The sequence below is a fragment of the Peromyscus eremicus genome, chromosome 13 (assembly GCF_949786415.1).
Source record: "Peromyscus eremicus chromosome 13, PerEre_H2_v1, whole genome shotgun sequence".
In the NCBI taxonomy this organism is placed as follows: Eukaryota; Metazoa; Chordata; class Mammalia; order Rodentia; family Cricetidae; genus Peromyscus; species Peromyscus eremicus.
The window spans coordinates 50,172,346-50,192,454 of record NC_081429.1 but is presented as its reverse complement, the minus strand read 5'-3'; the positions used below and the strand labels follow the sequence as shown (position 1 = coordinate 50,192,454).

The window sequence follows — 20,109 nt, the reverse complement described above, 5'->3', positions numbered from 1 at the left end:
GAGAGCTCAGGGGAGAGGGAGGTCCCAGCTGGATCAGGAGCAGTGTGGGGGAATGGAGAGGGAGATACTATGATGAATGAAGACCCCAGGGGGAATAGGAAGAAGCAGAGTGCTAGAGAGGTCTCTAGAAATCCACAAAGAGACCTCCACTCTAGACTACTGGCAGTGGTTGAGAGAGTGCCTGAGCTGACCTGCTCTGGTGATTGGATGGCCGAACACCCTGGCTGTCATGATAGAACTCTCATCCGTGTCTGATGGAAGCAGATGCAGAGATCCATGGCCGAGCCCCAGGTGGAGCTCTGGGAGTCCAATCGGTGAGAGAGAGGAGGGATTGTCTGAGCTAGAGATGTTGAGACCATGGTTGGAGGAAGCACAGGGACAAATAGCCAGACTAGGGAAACACATGAACTGTGAACCAGTGGCTGGGGAACCCCCATGAAACTGGACCAGGCCCTCTGGATAAGTGAGACAGTTGATTAGCTTGAACTGTTTGGGAGGCCCCCAGGCAGTGGAGCCAGGACCTGTTCTTGGTGCATGGGCTGACTTTTTGGAGCCTGGGACCTATGCTGAGACACTTTGCTCAGCCTTGGTGTAGGGAGGAGGGGACTGGACCTGCCTTGGCTGAGTCTGCCAGGCTGGGCTGACTCCCCAGGGGAGACCTTGCCTTGGAGGAGGTGGAAGTGGGGGGTGGATTCGGGGGGAGGTCTGGGGAGTGGGAGGAGGGAGGACGGCAGAATCCGTGGCTGATATGTGAAATTAAGTTAATTATAAAATAAAAATACTATTTAAAAAAAAAAAAAGAAAGAAAGAGATGACTGTGACCATTAACAATTTGTAACCAAAACCCCTTAAATGAAAACTAACATTTATAACCAATATTTTGGGAATGTGAACGTAGTTTTCTAGACTACTTCCTGCTGATTGTTGGGTGCTGGTAATCTTTGAGGGACCCTGAGAAAGTCAGGATAATTGTGAAGTCTTGGCTGGAGTATTTTGTGAGGCTGGATCATGTTAGTCAGTGGCCTTGAAGCTGTTTTGGATGTTGGATCAACTGGGCTGTTTTTATTGATGTCTAGTCCACTTGTTCTGAAAATATATAAACTTTTAAAGGTAATATACATATCAGTATTAATAAAAACATAAACTGTGCATTCTATGCAAGCCAGCCGGGATAATTTTTTGTTTTATGTTTGAGCAGGTAAAATACACGCCACCTGTCTTGTAGTTATTGTAGGTTCATTTTCCTGTGCCCGTAGTCAGCAGTCTCAGGGGGTCCTCCTCAATCAAACCTGATTTTTAACCCAGAATGAATCTATAGCCTCTCATTTCCTGTGGAAATAAAAACACAACCTCTCCCCCAAAGTGACATACCTTTTGACTTAAATTTTGACGTGAAAATAATTTTAAAATATAAGTTGGTTTAATTTAGTAGCTTTCATCATCAAATGTCTTTCAGCAGTTATCATTTACCCATTAACAGTCAAAAAACCTAAAGAAAACACAATAAAATATAGGCTCCAGACTCTCTGTTTCCCATCTTTATGTGGCTTATATATTTTTTATTATTTTATTCCTCTTTTTAAGGATTTTATTATTATTTTTAAGTAATTTTTTAAATAATCTATGGCTGTTTTCACAGCAGTGAATACTTTGGAGCATATTTGTAATTTGAGTAATTAAATTCTTAGTTGAAACATTAAAAAAAACACTGAATCTGGCTAATCAACTGTAAAAGATTGCAGATATTTTCCCACACTGTTGGGCAGTAACTGAGGTAGCTATCCAGGAAGGTCAACTCTAAATTACCTGTGGCAATGGGAAGCAACAATACATAGATAAAACTAAAACAATTAAAAGAATTTTTTTTTCCAAGACAGGGTTTCTTTGTAACAGCTCTGGCTGTCCTGGAACTCACTCTGTAAACCAGGCTGGCTTTGAGCTTAGAGATCCACCTGCCTCTGCCTCCAGTGCCGGGATTAAAGACATGTGTCACCACTGCCTGACTAAAACAAAATATTTTATATAGTGCCTTCCTGTCACTGCTGGGGTCTGAGCGTGCTTGGATTCATGAAGATGTGGGACTGGGGCTCAGGCTTAAAGTATCTCTGGGAGTCAGTATGGTTACTTCAGGCAAAAGGAAGCTAGTTTTGGTACTGAGTGGCTGAAGTGTTTTGTGGGGAAGCCTGCAACATGCAGTAACGGAAGGATGGGAAAACTAAGAAGCAACTGAGTGTGTGTGTGTGTGTGTGTGTGTGTGTACACACACACACACACACACACACACACACACACACACGTTCTGCACAGTTGTGGGGCTAGTCCTTGGTGTGTGTGCTTCAGTTCACACATCTGTAGCAGTAGTAATACTGTTCAAAGCACTGCACTGCATTAATTAGTTTTGTTTACTAGCTAAGCATGTCCTTGCCACAGGTAAGTGCTGTTATTGAGACCTTTTCTAAATAAGTGAGTTTATTTTCATAAAATTGTTAACTTTAGGATTCTAGGATAAAGTTGCTATTTTTTTTTAACTACTGAAATTCTTTGCAAACATCACTGTGGGACCCGTGCTGCCTTCCAGAGATTCAGAGTCCTATTGAGAAGGCAAAGGTGGGGATAACTGAAAGCTGGTACTTGATTTCAGAAAAGCATAGTAGCAACATATTTTCTTTAAAAATACCTTACACAAACTTCACTAAATATCCTTTAAAACATATCTTTACATTTAAATTTTGTTGTATGTGTATGAGTATTTTGTCTGTATGTATGTTTATATACCGCATGCATGCCTGGTCCACCATGAGGATAGAAGATTGTATCTAATTTCTTGCAACTGGAGTTACAGACAGGTGGGTGCTGGGAATTAATCACAGATCTTGAAGAGCAGCCAGTGCTCTTTCCTGCTGGGCCACTTCTCCAGCCCCTAAAAACCTGTTTAAGTTGATAACACTTAAAGTTAGGTCATAAGTATGGGTTGGTGTTATTTATTATATTACTTTGTCTGATTTTTTGTTGCCATTCATTGCATTTTAGGTCGTTTTTTATTTTCACTTATTTATTTTTTTGAGATAGGGTCTTATATAGCTGGAGCTGGCTTTGATCTCAGTATATAGTGAAGGCTGGCCTTGAACTTTGGATCCTCTTGTCTCCAACCTAAGTAAGTGCTGGGATTATAAGCTTTGTAGGTGATCGTTGAAAACCTCAGAATCTTTTGGACCAATGTTTTTCTTATTCCTTAAATAATAGGGTTAGTGCTTGTCACCAAGTTTTTATTCAATCTCTAAATAAAAACATACCACTTCTCTAAAATTAAGATTTGATTCTCACCACAAGAATTCGTGCAGTTCCACCTGATATGACACGAACACCACGAATTACCTTTTTTTATTGTGGACATTAACAAAAGTTAATGACAAAAACAGTTAATGACACAAATACATATTCTCAGTCAGTGTCTGGGTCAGGGTTTCTGTAGTGATGAAACCCCATGACCAAAAGCAACTTGGGTGGAAAGGGTTTATTTCACTTCCTCTTCCATGTCACAGTCCATCACAGTTCATCGTTGGAGGCAGTCAGGGCAGGAATCTGGAGGCAGGAGCTGATGCAGAGGCCATGGAGGGGTGCTGCTTACTGGCTAGCTGTTCATGGCTTGTTCAACCTGTCTTGTTATAGAACCCAGGACCACCAGCCCAAGGGTGGCACTACCCACAATGGGCTGGGCTCTCTTACATCAATTACTAAGAAAATGCCCTATAGTCTTGCTTATAGTCCAGTCTTATGGAGGCATTTTCTCAATTGGGGTTGCCTTCTCTCAGATGACTTTAATTTTCATCAAGATTTTATTGACATAAAATCTGGCCAGCACAGGCAGTCACAATTGTTATTTAAGTGAATAATGTAAGAAACAAATCAGAAATTCTTCTATAAATTTGTATATTCTGTATATTTCATGTAATACAATTCTATAGTATTTGTCCCTTTTTTTGAATGTAAAAACATTTTATGTACAACTGCAGGAGAAATAATATAATTTATAGAGACAGAAAGATTAGACATTATCTCAAGATGGAGATGGAATTTGGAACAATGATTTCCTAAGTACAGAATTTCTGTTTTGTGTGATGGAAAAATCTCACAAATGAACAGTAGTATCAGGACATAATATCATGAATGTAATAAATTGATACAATTAATGTAATTAATAAATATAATTATTGAATGAGTACTGTGAATGTAATCAATGAATACCACAAATGTAACTAATATCATGAGTGTAATTAATGAATATCATGAGTGTAATTAAAAAAATAAATTAAAAAAAGAAAAAAATGTATACCTTAGCAAAAAGTTTTTAAAGCAAAAAAAAAAAAAAGAAAAAAAAAGTTCTTGTAGCTCTTTGGTTTTTGATCTGAGCACTTTTACCCTCACAGAGATGTTTGGAAACATTAGACAGTTTTACTTATTTCAGAGTGGGAAGTGTTGTAGGTTATGTCTACCCATGACAACATAGTAACAAATATGATGGAAGGAATAGTACTTGGTTTCTTTTTGGTTTTTTGAGATGAAGTTTCTCTGTGTAACAGCCCTGGCTGTCCTGAAACTCTTTGTAGTCCAGGCTGGCCTCCAACTCAGAGAGATCCACATGCCTCTGCCTCCTGAGTTCTGGGTTAAAGACTTGTGCCACCATCATCCAGCACCTTCTTATGTTTCTGTTGTATTACATTAAAAATACTTGTTGCTTATAGATTACAAAATCACAGCTTGTTATGTAAAATGCTACATTAGTGTTTAAATTTCCCGAGAAACTTATTCTTTGTTAGCAAATAATAGAAGACTATAAATAATATTTATCATTTGTACTAAATGATTTTTCTGTGAGCACTTGATAAACACTAATGAAATATTTGATCAGCATTGTATTATGAGCAGCTTGCTGAAGCAAATGAGCTTTTCTGTCAGATTGACTTATTGGGAGGGAGGGGGGGTCCTGGGAATTGAATCAGGGCCTTGTAAATCTTAGGCAAGTGTTGCACCCCTGACCCTGGCCTTTGATCCTCTTTTTTGTTTGTTTGCTTGCTTTTGTTGTTGCTGTTGTTTTCAAGACAGGGTTTCTCTGTGTAACAGCCCTGGCTACCCTGGAACTCACTCTGTAGCCCAGGCTGGCCTCAAACTTACAGAGATCCACCTGCCTCTGCCTCCCAAGTGCTGGGATTAAAGGCGTGCACCACCAGCGCCCTGTAAGGATAACTCTTAATGGGAAGGGAAACACTTGACATGTTTTAACCTGGTGGCTGGCAGGCAGCCTTTCTGTGTAAAGAGCTAATTATTTTCAATTTCATAATCTGTAAGTTCTCTGTTGTGATTAGTTATTTGGGCTACTGTAATTTAAAAGTAGCTATAGACAAGTAACGGGTGACCAATATATCCCCATAAAATTATGGAAACCCAGATTTGAATTTGATATAATTTTCATATGTCATGACATAACTCATTTTTTTGTTGTTGTTTTGTTTTTGTTTTTGTTTTTTTGAGACAGGGTTTCTCTGTGTAGTTTTGGTGCCTGTCCTGGATCTGCCCTGTAGACCAGGCTGGCCTCAAACTCACAGAGATCTGCCTGGCTCTGCCTCCCAAGTGCTGGGATTAAAGGCGTGTGCCACCACCACCCGGCTTTATTTTGATATATTTTTTTTTTTTTTGGTTTTTCGAGACAGGGTTTCTCTGTGTAGCTTTGAGCCTTTCCTGGAACTCACTTGGTAGCCCAGGCTGGCCTCGAACTCACAGAGATCCGCCTGGCTCTGCCTCCCGAGTGCTGGGATTAAAGGCGTGCGCCACCACCGCCCGGCTATTTTGATATTTTTAAACTGTTGAAAAAGATATCATGGGTTGGGGAAATGAGTTGGTTGGTACAGTGTTTGCTGCACAGCCATAAGGACTTGGGTTCCATCCCCAGAGCCTATGTAAAGAGCTGAGTGTGATGTGCACCTGTAATCCCAGTGCTGGGAGGCAGAAACAGACAGATGCCTGGGACTGGTTGGCCAGCTAGTTTAGACAAATTAGCAAGACCTATGTCCCAATCCGAGATTCTGTCTGAAAAAAACTAGGTGTACAGCTTATGAAGAATGACACTCAAGGCCGACTTCTGGTCTCCACATGTACAAGCATACACATACACATGTGTACCCCTCCATGTGATCACACACACATAAGCACTTACATATGTGCACACAATGTGTGCATACGTATATCCAAACCTGCACACATGCACATTTTAAGTTGGCTTTTAACATGTGGGCTATAAAAATCAGGTGGTGGGCCAGATTAGATCTGAGGGTATGCTTTGGCAACCCTTGCATTAGGTTAAAATGGATAAAGACAGTCTAGAGAGAAGACAGTTTATGAAATGAATATGAAGCAATATTAAATCTTCAGACGTTTGATTATTATTTATTTGGATACCAGAGCTATCTGTCTTTGTCTTGTCTTCTTTATATCTTGCAGACAGTTGATATTCATAAAGAGAAAGTTGCAAGAAGAGAAATTGGTATTTTGACTACCAATAAAAACACTTCAAGAACCCATAAGATTATTGCACCAGCCAACCTTGAGCGGCCAGTTCGTTATATTCGAAAACCTATTGATTACACAATTCTAGATGACATTGGACATGGAGTAAAGGTAGGTGCAGTTCTTGTCAAGCTTTCAGAAGTCATAGTTTGTAGTGGACTCTGGAAGATTTAAAATCTGTTTAATTTCCTAAAGGACAAAATCTTAACACAGTGTGAAGATTGCTCACTACTGTTAACTGTCGTGTCCTTAAGTGTTTCTTTAGTGCTGTGTGTTGAGAAGCAGTCATCTTTCAAAGGGATTTGCTTAGTTATGGTGATAACTTGCATAGATCAAATTAAGTATAGTGTAGCTATTCTGATCTTTTAATGGTTTAATATGACAGAAAAATCATCTAGCATATTATTGAAATGTTTTTCTTATCTCAAAAATTTATCAGCAGACTTTTGGCATTAGTTTTAAGAACAACATATGTTGTTAAATATGAACTTGCTTTTTTTTTTTCTAGAGTAATTTTATCTTAACCTTTTAGATAAGAGTAGTGTAGATAAAAGTTTCAAATTATTGTTTGTTTCCAATGCTTTTAGTTTGTATCTTTATTTTGGCCATCTTTTAAAGATAATTGAGTATCTAGTATGTATATGAAGTACCATCATCAAAATTGTAGAGTATTGGGAATATGGCCTAGTGTAGATTATGAGCTGTTTCACACACAAGGCCCTGTGTTCTAGACTAGCACTTCAGAACATCTACCAACTATAGCTGGGTAAAAGTGTACTTCCTATAAGTAGATATTTGCACTGAGGAAACCATTTAGAGCTGCAGCTGAGTACATTATTTACAATTTGTATTTCAGTAGTGATTGGAAAAACATTTTAAGTATGACTTCAAATAAATATACACATATGTCTATCTTGAAGCTGTATAGTTCATGCATATGATATTTTTCTGATATAAATCTATTTATATAAAACATACACCACCATTTTGGCCAGAAATCAGTAAATTCAAATTTCATGTTTATCTATGTAAAAATAAAACATAAAATATAAGCTTATTTATAAAAACTTTTATTTCAGAGTTGTGGTTTTGGGGTTTTGTTGTTGTTGTTGTTTGTTTTTTTTTGTAAGATAGAGTTTTATTATTTTAGCCCTGGCTGGCCTGGAACTCATTGTGTAGGCCAGGTTGGCCTTGAACTCACAGTGATCAGCCTGCCTCTGCCTCCAGAGCGCTGGGATTAAAGGTGTGTGTGTGTGTGTGTGTACCTCCACACCTGGCTTATTCAGAATTTTGAATAAGCATTATTACCTAGAATTTGATATTTAATTTTATAGTTGATTTCTACATATATTTTAATGACTAATTAAAACATATTAAAATAGGATATATAATTACATGGTTAATTAAAACTGTAATTTATTTTAACTTGGGGAAAGTTTGTTGGAGACTAACACTTGCTAGTACAATGTTATAGGCTGCTACCAGAATCTGATGCCAGAAGATACTTGTAATATAAAATACCACATTTGTGCTTGCCTGTTTTCATATAATTCTTGTTTAATCCTTAACATATTTTTCTTTTAGAACTATAGCCTCTGTTGTTTGTACTGTAGTGTTTAGTGGTCGTTAATTTGAAGAATTCTTTAAAGGAATTAAGGTTTTGAATAAAACAGTGTTTTATGTCATCACTGAAACTCCTGGTCATGACACATTCTGCTTTGACCACTCTTTCTGTGATCTACTGAGACATTATTTTGTTAATGCTGATGCTTAACTTGTTTTCTTTGTTTTCTTTCTTTTGACTTCACATCCTGAAGTTCCAACTAACCTTTCACTGCTTTCTTCCCTCCCTCTTTCTTTGATTTGCTCCATTTATGCATTAAGTGGTTGCTTAGATTTAAGGTAAGAGATCCCAGGGCTGGATTTCCATTCTGTGTTCTGGTGGAGAGTGTTACATATGGGGAGGAAAGAGAGATTCTTCCTTTGGCCTTTTAAAACCAACAAATTAGTCCTCTTTATTTATTTTGGTCTAGCCACTTTGTTGTGTGTCTTCATGTTCCCTGAGGGTAGGTATTTTTGTCTATTTTGTTCATTGCCCTGTTCTTTGTGTCTAGAACAGTACCAAACACACACTAGGTGATTAGTAAGTATTTGCTGAATGAATGGGTGCTTTTGTGAAACTGAAATATGTTACACTGTTGTAAAGTGTTACGAGAGAAAATTATCTGGGTCTTTATAAATGTGGAAATTTATTATTGATTGGAGGGCCAACTAACATGCTTTCTTTAACTCTCCCCCTGTGTAATAGCTTTTTATTCTATAAATGGTGTGCTTAATTATATGATTTGTTAACAACATGCCAATATCTTTTGACTTCTAATACAAAAAATTGAAAAGCAAAAATGTCATCATATACTTTTTTTTAAGTTGCAGTACATTTTACAAAATAGTCTTTTTAAAATGGTTGTATAAAATATTTCAATATAAACTCACCTTAAGTCTTTTTAAAGGTGAATGTTATTTGTATGCACCTCATCCAAAGTTCATGATAATGTTTAAAAAAATACAAATTAAGAATTAGAGATAGGGTTTGAAGGTATTTCTTAGTGCTAGTACACTTGCCTAGCATGTAGAGGGCCCTGGTTCAGTCTCTAGCCCTAGAAACCAACTAACCAACCAAATAAGGTAAACCACACACACCCAAACAAAACAAGGCGCTCTTTCCTCTTGTGGCCTGTGTAATAGTTTAGTGTTTTGAAGGATCCATGATAAAAGCATTTCAGCTATACTCAAGAAGTCTATTAAATACAGTGTCACTAAAATGATTTTCATCAAATGTAGCTAGAGTTTTCCTTCCTTGCCCAGTCAGGACAAATCTTTGTCACCCGCCAGTCCCACAGCCACTCAGACCCAACCAAGTAAACACAGAGACTTATATTGCTTACAAACTGTATGGCCGTGGCAGGCTTCTTGCTAACTGTTCTTACAGCTTAAATTAATCCATTTCCATAAATCTATACCTTGCCACATGGCTCGTGGCTTACCGGGATCTTCACATGCAGCTTGTCATGGTGGCGGCTGGCAGTGTCTCCCTCACCCAGCTTCCTGTTCTCTCAATTCTCCTCTCTGTTAGTCCCGCCTATACTTCCTGCCTGGCCACTGGCCAATCAGTGATTTATTTATTGACCAATCAGCAACACATTTGACATACAGACCATCACACAGCAATCAAACTTATCATACATTTCTTTTTTTTTTCCTTAGCCAGATTTTGTGATTTCTTTTCAAATATGTTTTTGTTGTTGTTACTCTGCAGTTTCCCATATCTTGAGTGTAGTTGGTGATAAGAGACAGGATGACTGTATTACCTAGAAGTAACCATGGCCATAAAAGTCACACTGGAGAATAGGCTCTAAGCCTTTCCCTTGCTGGTAACCTAGATATGTGGAATTGTGGGAAGGTTCCTTCTGTTTAAAATGGCTAAATTAAGTGAACTAGACTAAAAAAAGTAGGCAGTATTCAAATTTTGGCTTTTGGCCTGTTAACCTACAAATGGTAGCAATGTCCAGAGATAGTAACTGAAGAAAGACACAGCAATAGGCAGATCATTTCTCTTAATGTTTAGCCTGCCGCCTAAGCCGTTCTCCATGCTGCTTTTCTCTGGGTTGGGCTATGTTTCTTTCTTGACCTTGAATGTCTGTTTTCATGTAAGAGATAGGTCCCCTGAGGGCTTCCTAGAAAGATCCCATACAAATTATGCTTGGATAAGATGCCTCAACATTTTTCCTCTTTGAACCAAGAAGTTTCACACTAGAATCCCAAAGGATTGTACTGGTATAATAATTATACTAGATCGTACTATAGCAAAGGATAATGTCGGACAGAAACTTACGGGCTTCACCTGTTTTCCACTTCTTCTAATCCTTGTGTAGATAAAATTATTCATAGTCCTCATTTTTTCTCTCTGTATTTAAATTTCTTTTTAAAGAATAGATTATTAAACCCAGGGCTTTGAGCATATTAAGTATGAAGTTAACTACTGATTCTGCATCCCCAACCCCAGATCCTTTCTTTTTAGGATCTCATGTTAGTCCAAGTTGGCTTTGAACTCAATGTGTAGTTGAGGCTGGCTGGCCTTGAACTCCTATCTTCTGACTCAACCTACAAGTGCTGAAATTAGAGACAGGTGCTACCACGTCTGATCTTTCTTCCTTTCCCCCTTCCCTCTTTCCACCCACCCCTTTGTTTCCACTCAGCTTGGTTTTTTTCTGTGAAATGTTCTCTTGTGGAACTCTGGATGTGGCTATTGCCACCTTGACTCAGAGCAGTTATGGTTGTCCATACTAGGCCTACAAGATTCAGCTCACTAACATCTCCTTTGGAATGGTGAGGAGAGCTCAAGAGACAGATCCTGAGTTGGCTCAGCAGGTCCTTGTCCTCCCTAAGGATAAACCAGTGCTTAACACTTTCTGGAGGAGACTCTAGAGACTGGTGCAGTTGTCTGTGAGTTGTCGTGCTCTGTAAGCAACCCTTCACTCACGTTTCTGTAAATAACTAATTCCGTTCATCAAGTCAGCAACACAGACTTGGATGAAACCCTTTTTCCAGTCTGTTGTTAGCATATGCCATATCTGGCATGAATAGATATTTGTTCACATCTTCCTAGAAAAAGTCACACACCACCTTTTTCTAACAGTTTCTTTCCACATTACGACTACTACTTCCTTTTTTGAAAAAAAAATTTCCTTATTTATAGAGATGGTTCTTTGTTTTAAACATGACTCATATAACCCTTTTATAGACCACTTTACTCTTTTTTTTCCTCTAGAGCCCTTTTTCTTGTATTTAGTAGTGTGGCAAGTGATTGACAGCTGAATGCTATATCACAAATCATTTTAGGATGCATCTGCCACTGTTCTGTTGAAGCAGGTCATGTGTCAGTATAAGATTGCATATCAGAGGTGATCCCACTGGTGAGTTAGAGATACGAGGCTGACCAGCTTCAGAAATAGTGCTGAAGTTCAGAGCCAAGCCCCCCTTCCTGCCTTTGTCTTGGGCCCAGAACCTTGTATGTGCTAGACAAGTACTCTACGTAGCACCTTGCTGTATCCTCTGGTCGGATACATTGATTTGCAGTGAACCCTGTGGTCATTTGTCACTTAGTGATGGAGGCACATTCTGACAGGTAACCATGTTAGCTATTTTGTTGCTGAGTGGACATCAAGAAGTCCGACAGTAGCATAAGCATCTGTAATCCCACTGCACCATACAGGGAGATGAGAAACGAGACCTGAGATCTCCAGAAGTTGGTTCACCAAGTAGTCTGGTACACTCAGCAGAAAGAGATCATGTTTCAAACAAGGTGGAAAAAGGTGAGGTTGTACCCAAAGGTTCTTCTCGGACTTTTACATGCATACTCTGTGGTATGCATGTGCACACACATGCGTACACATCAAGAAGAATTACTGTTACAATGTGGTTGCAGCACACATATGCACACACACGTTTCAAGAGGAGTTACTATTATAAAGTAGATGCAGTTTTTGTTTTCCTTTTTGACGTTTATGGTATGTACACACACACAAGCACACTCACACATGTTGTCTTCTACTACAAGCATACTTTAGCCAGATGTTTCACCAAGAAACCATATTTGTCAGGAAATATGTTCTCTAAAGCACCTCAAAATTTCTTTTAGGATCATGATATCTATTCAGTAAAGAATTCTGAACAAATTATTTTAGATTTGAACTATTCAATTATTGTTTTAAATTTGCCCTTTATAAAGACATCGAATTTTGTCACTACTATTTTCTTAAGTTTTTGTATTCATATTCTCTACACTACTTACTGTTTTATGTAGCACAGAGGAATATTTGCTTGAGAAACTACTGACAAATTTAGCTTAATAGAAAGTAGTACAGTGTCAGCGATGAGTAAAATTAGGTGGTTTGGACATTACACAGGGACTTCGGTTCTTAAATGATTTGTTGTTCATCTAACCTATTAACCAAACAAATACAATCATTTGAAAAATTTAAAGATCATAAAATGTATTCATTTTTGTTTATATATACCCATTCAATTTTAACTAAAAGATTACTGAATTACTAGGGTAGACTTGAAGACTTAGAGAAGGTACTGCAATTTAAATAAAAGCACCTTACATATTGAAACGTAAACCAAATTATAGTTGGGAAGTTATTTTCAAGTATCATAGCTGTCCCATATATAGAATAAAATTCTCTTCTGTCCTTCTTCCGTTCTTGCTCCTTCTCCTTCTTGTTTCCAGCAAAGTGAACTGTAGTCTAGTGTTCGGGTCACTTCTCCCTCATCACTTACAGTAACTTTGGGTTTTATGTTGTTTAAGGTTGAGCTTAAAGGACTTTGGTTACTACTCAAATCTTGTGGGATCATAAATCAAAACATGTAATTTTAAAAAGTTATGGTGGTTGTCAGATTACTTATAAAATTTTCTTCAAATGTGAATTGATTTTTAAGACATTTTAAAGATAAAATTCACATACCCTCTGCTTATTAAAGAGGGTGATAACAAGGATAATTTGTATTTATTGTTTAAAAGTGACAGCAGAAGGATTTCAGACAAATGCTTTACTTTAAAAATGGTAACATTGCAAAGGTGCCATTTGTCGTTAAAGATCGTTTTGACATCACACACAACTTGTTCACTGGGCTATTCATTTCAAGGGTTTACTGCTTGATATTATTTCTTGCCTATTTGGATAAGTATAATTATTATTATTTTAGAAGTTAAAAAATATACCCTAGCCAGAGTTAATTTTGACAGCCTCAGTACTCTGATATAATTAAGATTTGTTTTCATAAAATTTCTATTTTAAAATTGGCCAGGAGTAGTGATGCACGTTTTTAATTCCAGCATTTGGGAGGCAGAGACAGGCGGATCTCAGTGAATTCAAGGCTGGCCTGGTCTCCATAGTGTTTCAGGCTAGCTAGGGGCTTCATAATGAGAATCTGTCTCAAATATATATATTTGTATTAAAAAATTATAATTGTCTCTTCCAACTTCAACGGTATAATATCTTACCCTTTTATGTTGTAAGTATAAATTTTAATTCTGAAGATAGTATTACGAGAAACTTGATATTGTGTTGTGATGATGGCAGTCCACAAGATAATAGGGACTTAAAAACAGAGCATGTATGGATCTACTTTATGAATAGTAATTTAATCTACTGGTAGTCTCGAACAATGTGAGGTTGCATTGCACTGTATTCCTTACTGACTCCTTATAAGATAAATGGATGTTTAGGGGTTTTCTACATTTGCTAACATACTCTTTTGATGGCATCATTATTCCCAGATTGCCCATCTTTCCTATATTTGAAATTTCAATTGGGAATAGAACTATGAATGTGGTCATGGTCCGTCTCTGACTCAGGACTATGTCACACTGTCTCATTCCTCAGTTAGCCTTCACTTTGGGCCTGTGTGGATTTAATTCCCACTAGAAGTCATACAATGACAGTGGCTTTTGTGTCCTCAGTGATGGGTTACCTCAGCCCTGACTGACATTGCCTTGACCTTCTAGCAGCGTTCAGGTAGGTGATTTCCACATAAGGAGAACATTAAATCTGAATTGTGAGAGTGATTCACAAGTTTAAAGAGCTGAACTTTCTTTGTACATCATACAATTTATCTGCATTTTATATTCTCTAGTTACAACTGGACATATGCATAATTGCATATTTTGAGCTGGGAAATATGTTTTATGATATACTTGCTATCTAAAGGAAACAATCCCCAAATGAAGAATTGATTAAAGAGCTTATTGTTTCTGAGTTATTTTTTTGTTACCACTAAAGTTTTTTATAACCATATTATTTGATTTTAGCTAAGTGTAATATCAGATAGTCTAACCAGTGATCTGTTGGTGTGATGGCCTAATGGCAAATAAATTCTTCACATACAAGTTGAAACAAATGTGAAAATCCTTTAGGGAAGAGTCCTTTGAGTACAACTGCAGAATGGTAGAGTAGGAATTGCACACGAATTGCATGGCCTCTAATTGTTTTCTTATTTAAACCTTCCCCTCCTTATTTTCCAATGCCACTTCATTTACTGCAGAGATGTTAAGTTGTGTTTTCTTTAACATTTTTTTAGGTGAGTACCCAGAATATGAAGATGGGTGGGCTGCCACGTACAACACCTCCAACTCAGAAACCTCCAAGTCCCCCTATGTCAGGAAAGGGGACACTTGGGTGAGTATATAGTAATAGAAAACCATGTTGTGTACTGTTGTGTTAAAGAGACAAAACAGAACAAACCAGTCTCTATGTGAATTAGTAGGGAGAATATTTTCTTCGTAGTGTTACCTTTGTGTGTGTAACTTACTTTCTTTTTCTTTTCTTTTTTTTTTTTCCTGGTAAGCACATCTTTATACTTTAAAAGTGGTTGTTGAGAAATTATTTTTGTAGTGAGTTTTAAATTGATACAAAATCCTCGCCTAAATTCATGGTTAATTATAAAGTGAAGTCTAACTTTAATTCTTTTTTCTTAGAAAATGTTAATGATCCTTTTATAATGCAGCTGCATTTATCAGGCTGTTTTAACTTGTTATATTTTTGAGCTCTGATTTAGGCTCTGGAGTTGACTTTATTTTTTAAATTACCAGTTAGCAGGAAAGTGTGACTTTTTCCTGTACAGTGTATCCTAGCTTTGTCATGGTGGAAGTTTGTGAGTAAGTGGGTATAGTGTAACCCAGAGCCGGTTGACTGAAGTTCTGGTTAACCCTGCTGTCTGTTCTATGGTCAGTTTGTCAACAATTTCGTTTTTTCATCTGTAAAGGGGGTATTTGTCCTCTACCAACTTTCCAGGGTCACTGTACTGCAAATTGGATCTTTAAAAATGTGTAAAAGAAGACAAATGCTTTCAGAACTATTGTCTTTGTGATACTTTCTCAAAAAGAAAAAAAAAAGGAAACTGGCAAACGACAAAAAAATGCCCTCCCCTGTCAAAACTCATCAGTCATTGTGGATTCGGATAGGACAAAGGCAAATTGAAATATAATGGATGATATATTGGAAGGGGATCATAGTTTGATCAGTAGAAAACAAAACAAAATGTGAAACCGGGAATAGGATGGTTTTATTTAGTGAATTTAGTTTTGCTTTTTAAGCCAGGTGTCACTATATAATGTAGCCCATATTGGTCTTGAACTCTTGATTGCCTCTTCCTCAAATTTTGGAATGCTGGGATTACAGGTTTGTGCCTGTAATCCAGTTTAGGCTTTATCTAAAATGACCTTTTTGTTCTTAGAATACAGGGGAAAGAATCTAGCTGGTCAAGTAAGATTTAAACTTCAAGGTAGAATGAACATGACATTGTAGCGTGTGATGGTCCAGAGGAAGTGTTTCCTTTGTTTTCCTGTAGAATGACTTTCATTTCCTCAGGTGTACTACCTAATGGAATTTGTAAGCGGTTAAGTTAATGTTATCAAGTCTCTAGTAAAGTGAAAATTTCTTCTGCACTCAGATTTTGGACTCATGGACTCATACACTAGTAATGCGTTTTCTTGGGTGTTAGCATGAGTTCAGCTGCTCCTTCGAGACCAGAGTGGCCAAGTTCCATTGGTCCACTTGATGGTCATGGCTGTTTTCTTTAGTCTTTGCCTGGTCACCTATTACTCCTCTTCCTCCTGTTTATTTTACCTTTTTAACCTTGTTCGTATCATTGTTTTCTTGTAGAACTTTCAGTTAGTGAAGGTAGAATGGCACGTTTTAGTGTGTGGAAACATTATCACAAGTAGACTTTAAGATGAATTGTCTGATCTATACATAAATTTATACATGCATTCTAATTTCAAAGATGCTTGAATTTTAAAAAAATATTTTCAATTCAGAGTTGTGGCATCCCTTTCTTTTCTTTTGACACAGTAGCGCATATAGTGTCCCTTATTTATTTGAGTTGTTAACTATTTTGTTTATAGAATAATGCCTAAGGGAAGTAGAGTCAACAGTGCCTTTGAAAAATAATCTCATTTGGGTGGTGGTAGTGCACACCTTTAATCCCAGCACTCCAGAGGCAGAGGCAGGAGATCTCTGTGAGTTTGAGAAGTGAGTTCCAGGACAGCCAGGGCTACACAGAGAAACCCTGACTAGAAACCACTACACACACACACACACACACACACACACACACACACACACACACACACACACAAAAAAAAAAAAAAAAAAAAAAAAAAAGAAAAGAGAAAGAAAAAGAAACCCCATTCAAAGTCAGTGAGCCCAAGTGGCCAGGAAAGCAATTCTTAAAGCAACTCTGGGAACCTGGTTGGGAGTGAGTTACTGAGAAATAGAAGAGCGGCCGGTTGAGCAGCATCCCCTTGCAAGAGAAGAAAGCTTTTGAATTTTCAAACCTTGGGATGACAGATTCTTTTAAAGCCCTCCTCTCACCTACAAGACATCATTGTCCTGAAGGATTTGGTCCCTTGAAAACAACTGAGTGAGTGTTGAGCTGTGCTCCAGGCCGCACTGTTGTGCTGCATTTCCTCTCTGGTTTCCTGTTCTTCCTTGGAAGGAAGTGGGGAAAAGGGAAACAGTCTGTTAGTAACATGGTCTGGTTTGGGCTCTGCAGTTGAAAGTAACTGGGGTAGAAGGACCTAAGGAGTCTTTGAAAATTCCCTGTCAGTGTTCAACTCTGAGGAGGAAAGAGCAGAGCAATCAAGGTGAAGTTGAAGGAGAAAGGGGGTGAAAATGGAAAATGAAACGAAGCAGTACATTTTTAAGTAGCAATACATCTTTAATTACCATGTGTTTAGTGTATAAAAAGGGGAGTGAGTTATGGCTGATATTGATCATCATGTGGAGGTTGTGACTCCAAAAATCTAGATCTGTCGTCTGTATTTTTAAATATCTTTGGTTAGGGAGAGAGAGGAGAAGAAGATAATTAGTGCATTCATTCAGTGCATTTGGGAGATTTTGACATGATACTAAAATAATTCAAATTCTTCTAAGAAGAGTGGAGTCTAGGAAACATTGGCTGAAACAATGGAAAACTTGTGTTTTCTGTGACTAAATGAACAAAATTACATTAGCACAGGGAAATGAGGTTGGAGACTGAAATTTACACTACATCCTCACCAGAACTCTCTCGAATGGTGGAAGAAGACAAATTGATAGCTGGGTCAAACCACATTTCCTATCTCTGCTACAAATTGTATTTCACTGGCAACTCGGAATTGATCGTGCCGAAACTTATTAATCACACCATACATACGCTCTTCTTTTTGTAGGCGGCACTCCCCCTACCGCACACTGGAGCCAGTGCGTCCTCCAGTGGTACCAAATGATTACGTACCTAGCCCAACCCGTAATATGGCTCCCTCGCAGCAGAGCCCTGTGAGGACAGCTTCTGTGAATCAAAGAAATCGAACTTACAGGTATTTTCTCTACCTCAGCGCAAAACACGATGGTCAGAGTACCATAATCTGTTCAGATAACTCGAGTTAATCTCTCTCATTTTCCAAGCACTAAGTTCTTTTTCTCACTCTGCTCTCCCAAACCTCATCTAATTCTTCCTCTCTCTCCTCATGCTCTGATACAACTTTGAGCAGCCAGGAAGGTTCAAAAGCCATCTCAAAGTATAAACTTACCAACAAAATAAAACCTAAGTTAATTCAAAAAACGTTATTAACCAGGAATGAAAATTGCAAGTTATTTTTTTGTGGAAATTTACAGATGAAAAACTATTCATACTAAAATGTTAGTATATCACCGTGCCATTACAAACTGAAATAAAATAATCTAGTAAAACTTACTATAAGTTTCTTCAGATAGGTATTAAACCCGGATCTAAAAGGTAATATTTATTATTTTGATGTGTTAAGCACGAACAATTTTCCCTTACATTTATAGAGGATTTCTTTAAAAAAAATTATAAGATAGACCTCATAAATAGGTATCAAAACAAGTGTACTGAACTCAGGTTTTCTCCTTACTTATTAAGAGTTCATGTTTGAACTGGAAGTTTTTTGAATTTGATTTCTTGTAGCTATCATTTCAGAACTACTTGGGAGTCCTGCTCTCGTGTTCTCTGCACTCACTCTTTGGTGGCTCTTCTTCCTCCAGCAGCAGTGGGAGTAGTGGAGGGAGCCACCCCAGTAGTCGCAGCAGCAGTCGGGAGAACAGTGGCAGTGGGAGTGTGGGGGTCCCCATCGCTGTCCCCACGCCATCCCCTCCCAGCGTCTTTCCAGGTAAAGCGGTAGTGCTCATTTACTCTGCTTTCTTCTGCCAATTTGAATTCAATTTGTTATTGAATTATAGTGAGTTTTCTTGGTTTTGTGTGTGTGTGCCCTTGCGAGTGTGTGTACGTGAGAAAGAGTGTTTGTGTGTGTTGCTGGCTGTTGAATCCAGAGTCTCCTACAATGAGTTTTCTTCCTAATGAAAATTTTAAAGAGGGTCTCCTTAGCACACGGTAGGTGTTGGCAGTCTGCAGACACTTGTGTTCCTGTCCAGTGGTCTTCATTACCCCACGGTCTCTCTACTTGTCTGCCCTTTGCTTTATGTTTTTGCTGCTAGTTCAGTTGGTACTTGAGGGTTCACGTTCTTATGGTGTGTGCTACTATTTTAGTTTCAGTTAGTGTTCGAGCAGTACACTTCCTGGGAAATGGTGAGGACATGCTTTGAGAACCAATTTGGTAACAAAGGATGAGAGATGTAAATTTAAAGGAGCATTATAATTCAGTAGTTTCTGAAAAACTATCCCCCCTCCTCCCTGAAACAGAAAAATGTATTTGTTTGATTTGAAAACCCAGAGTTTGAATTTAGTTTTAGAAGCATGAGCACAAAAACATCAAGAGAGGGGCTGGAGAGACAGTTCATTGATTAAGAGCCCTTACTGCTCCTGTAGAAAGACCCAGGTGTGGTTTCAGCACCCACGCTGGGTGGCTCCAGCTGATCCAACACTCGCTTCTGGCCTCTGAACGTCTACATGCAGATGGCACACATAACGTCTTCTAGGCTTACACATGTGTAAATAAAACTCTTTATTAAAAAAACTAGCAGAATGAGTTGAGTATGTTGGCGCATGCCTTTAGGATGCAGAAGCAGATAGATATTTGAGTTTGAGGCAAGCCTGGTCTACAGAGCAAGTTCTAGGACAGCCAGGCTCCACAGGGAAATCCTGTCTCAGAAAACCAAAAACCAAACCAAACTAAAATAAAACCAACTCCAAACCCAGCATGATAGACTGTCACAAAGTAGGTTGTGGTTCATGCCTGTAATCTAGCGTGCGTAGGCTGAGGCAAGAGAATCTAGGAGCCAAATGGCTATGTAGTAAGAATTTGTCTCCAAAACCAAAACAACATATTTAATTATAATAATGCAAATAGACAATACCTTTTTACAAAAATCATGAAAAATTTTGTGCATGTTTGTTTTAAGTTTCTTAGTTCCTTTCTTTCTTTCCTCCTTCCTTCCTTCCTTCCTTCCTTCCTTCCTTCCTTCCTTCCTTCTTTCTTTCTTTCTTTCTTTCTTTCTTTCTTTCTTTCTTTCTTATAAGATACTG

The 20,109-nt window shown here is 38.1% G+C and overlaps 1 protein-coding gene across 11 annotated transcripts in view; it reads left to right on the top strand.

The window, feature by feature from the left end:
• Positions 1-20,109, top strand: part of Abi2 (abl interactor 2) — a 92,507-nt gene that overhangs the window by 35,587 nt on the left and 36,811 nt on the right. For 7 of the 11 annotated variants that reach the window (XM_059278533.1, XM_059278529.1, XM_059278527.1 and 4 more), the window contains exons 3-6: positions 6,496-6,672; positions 14,704-14,801; positions 17,837-17,983; positions 18,672-18,796. In XM_059278533.1, the coding sequence (XP_059134516.1) occupies positions 6,496-6,672; positions 14,704-14,801; positions 17,837-17,983; positions 18,672-18,796 (547 nt within the window). The remainder of the gene's footprint in view (positions 1-6,495; positions 6,673-14,703; positions 14,802-17,836; positions 17,984-18,671; positions 18,797-20,109) is intronic. The other 4 variants (XM_059278534.1, XM_059278530.1, XM_059278528.1 and 1 more) reach the window with 1 other exon arrangement.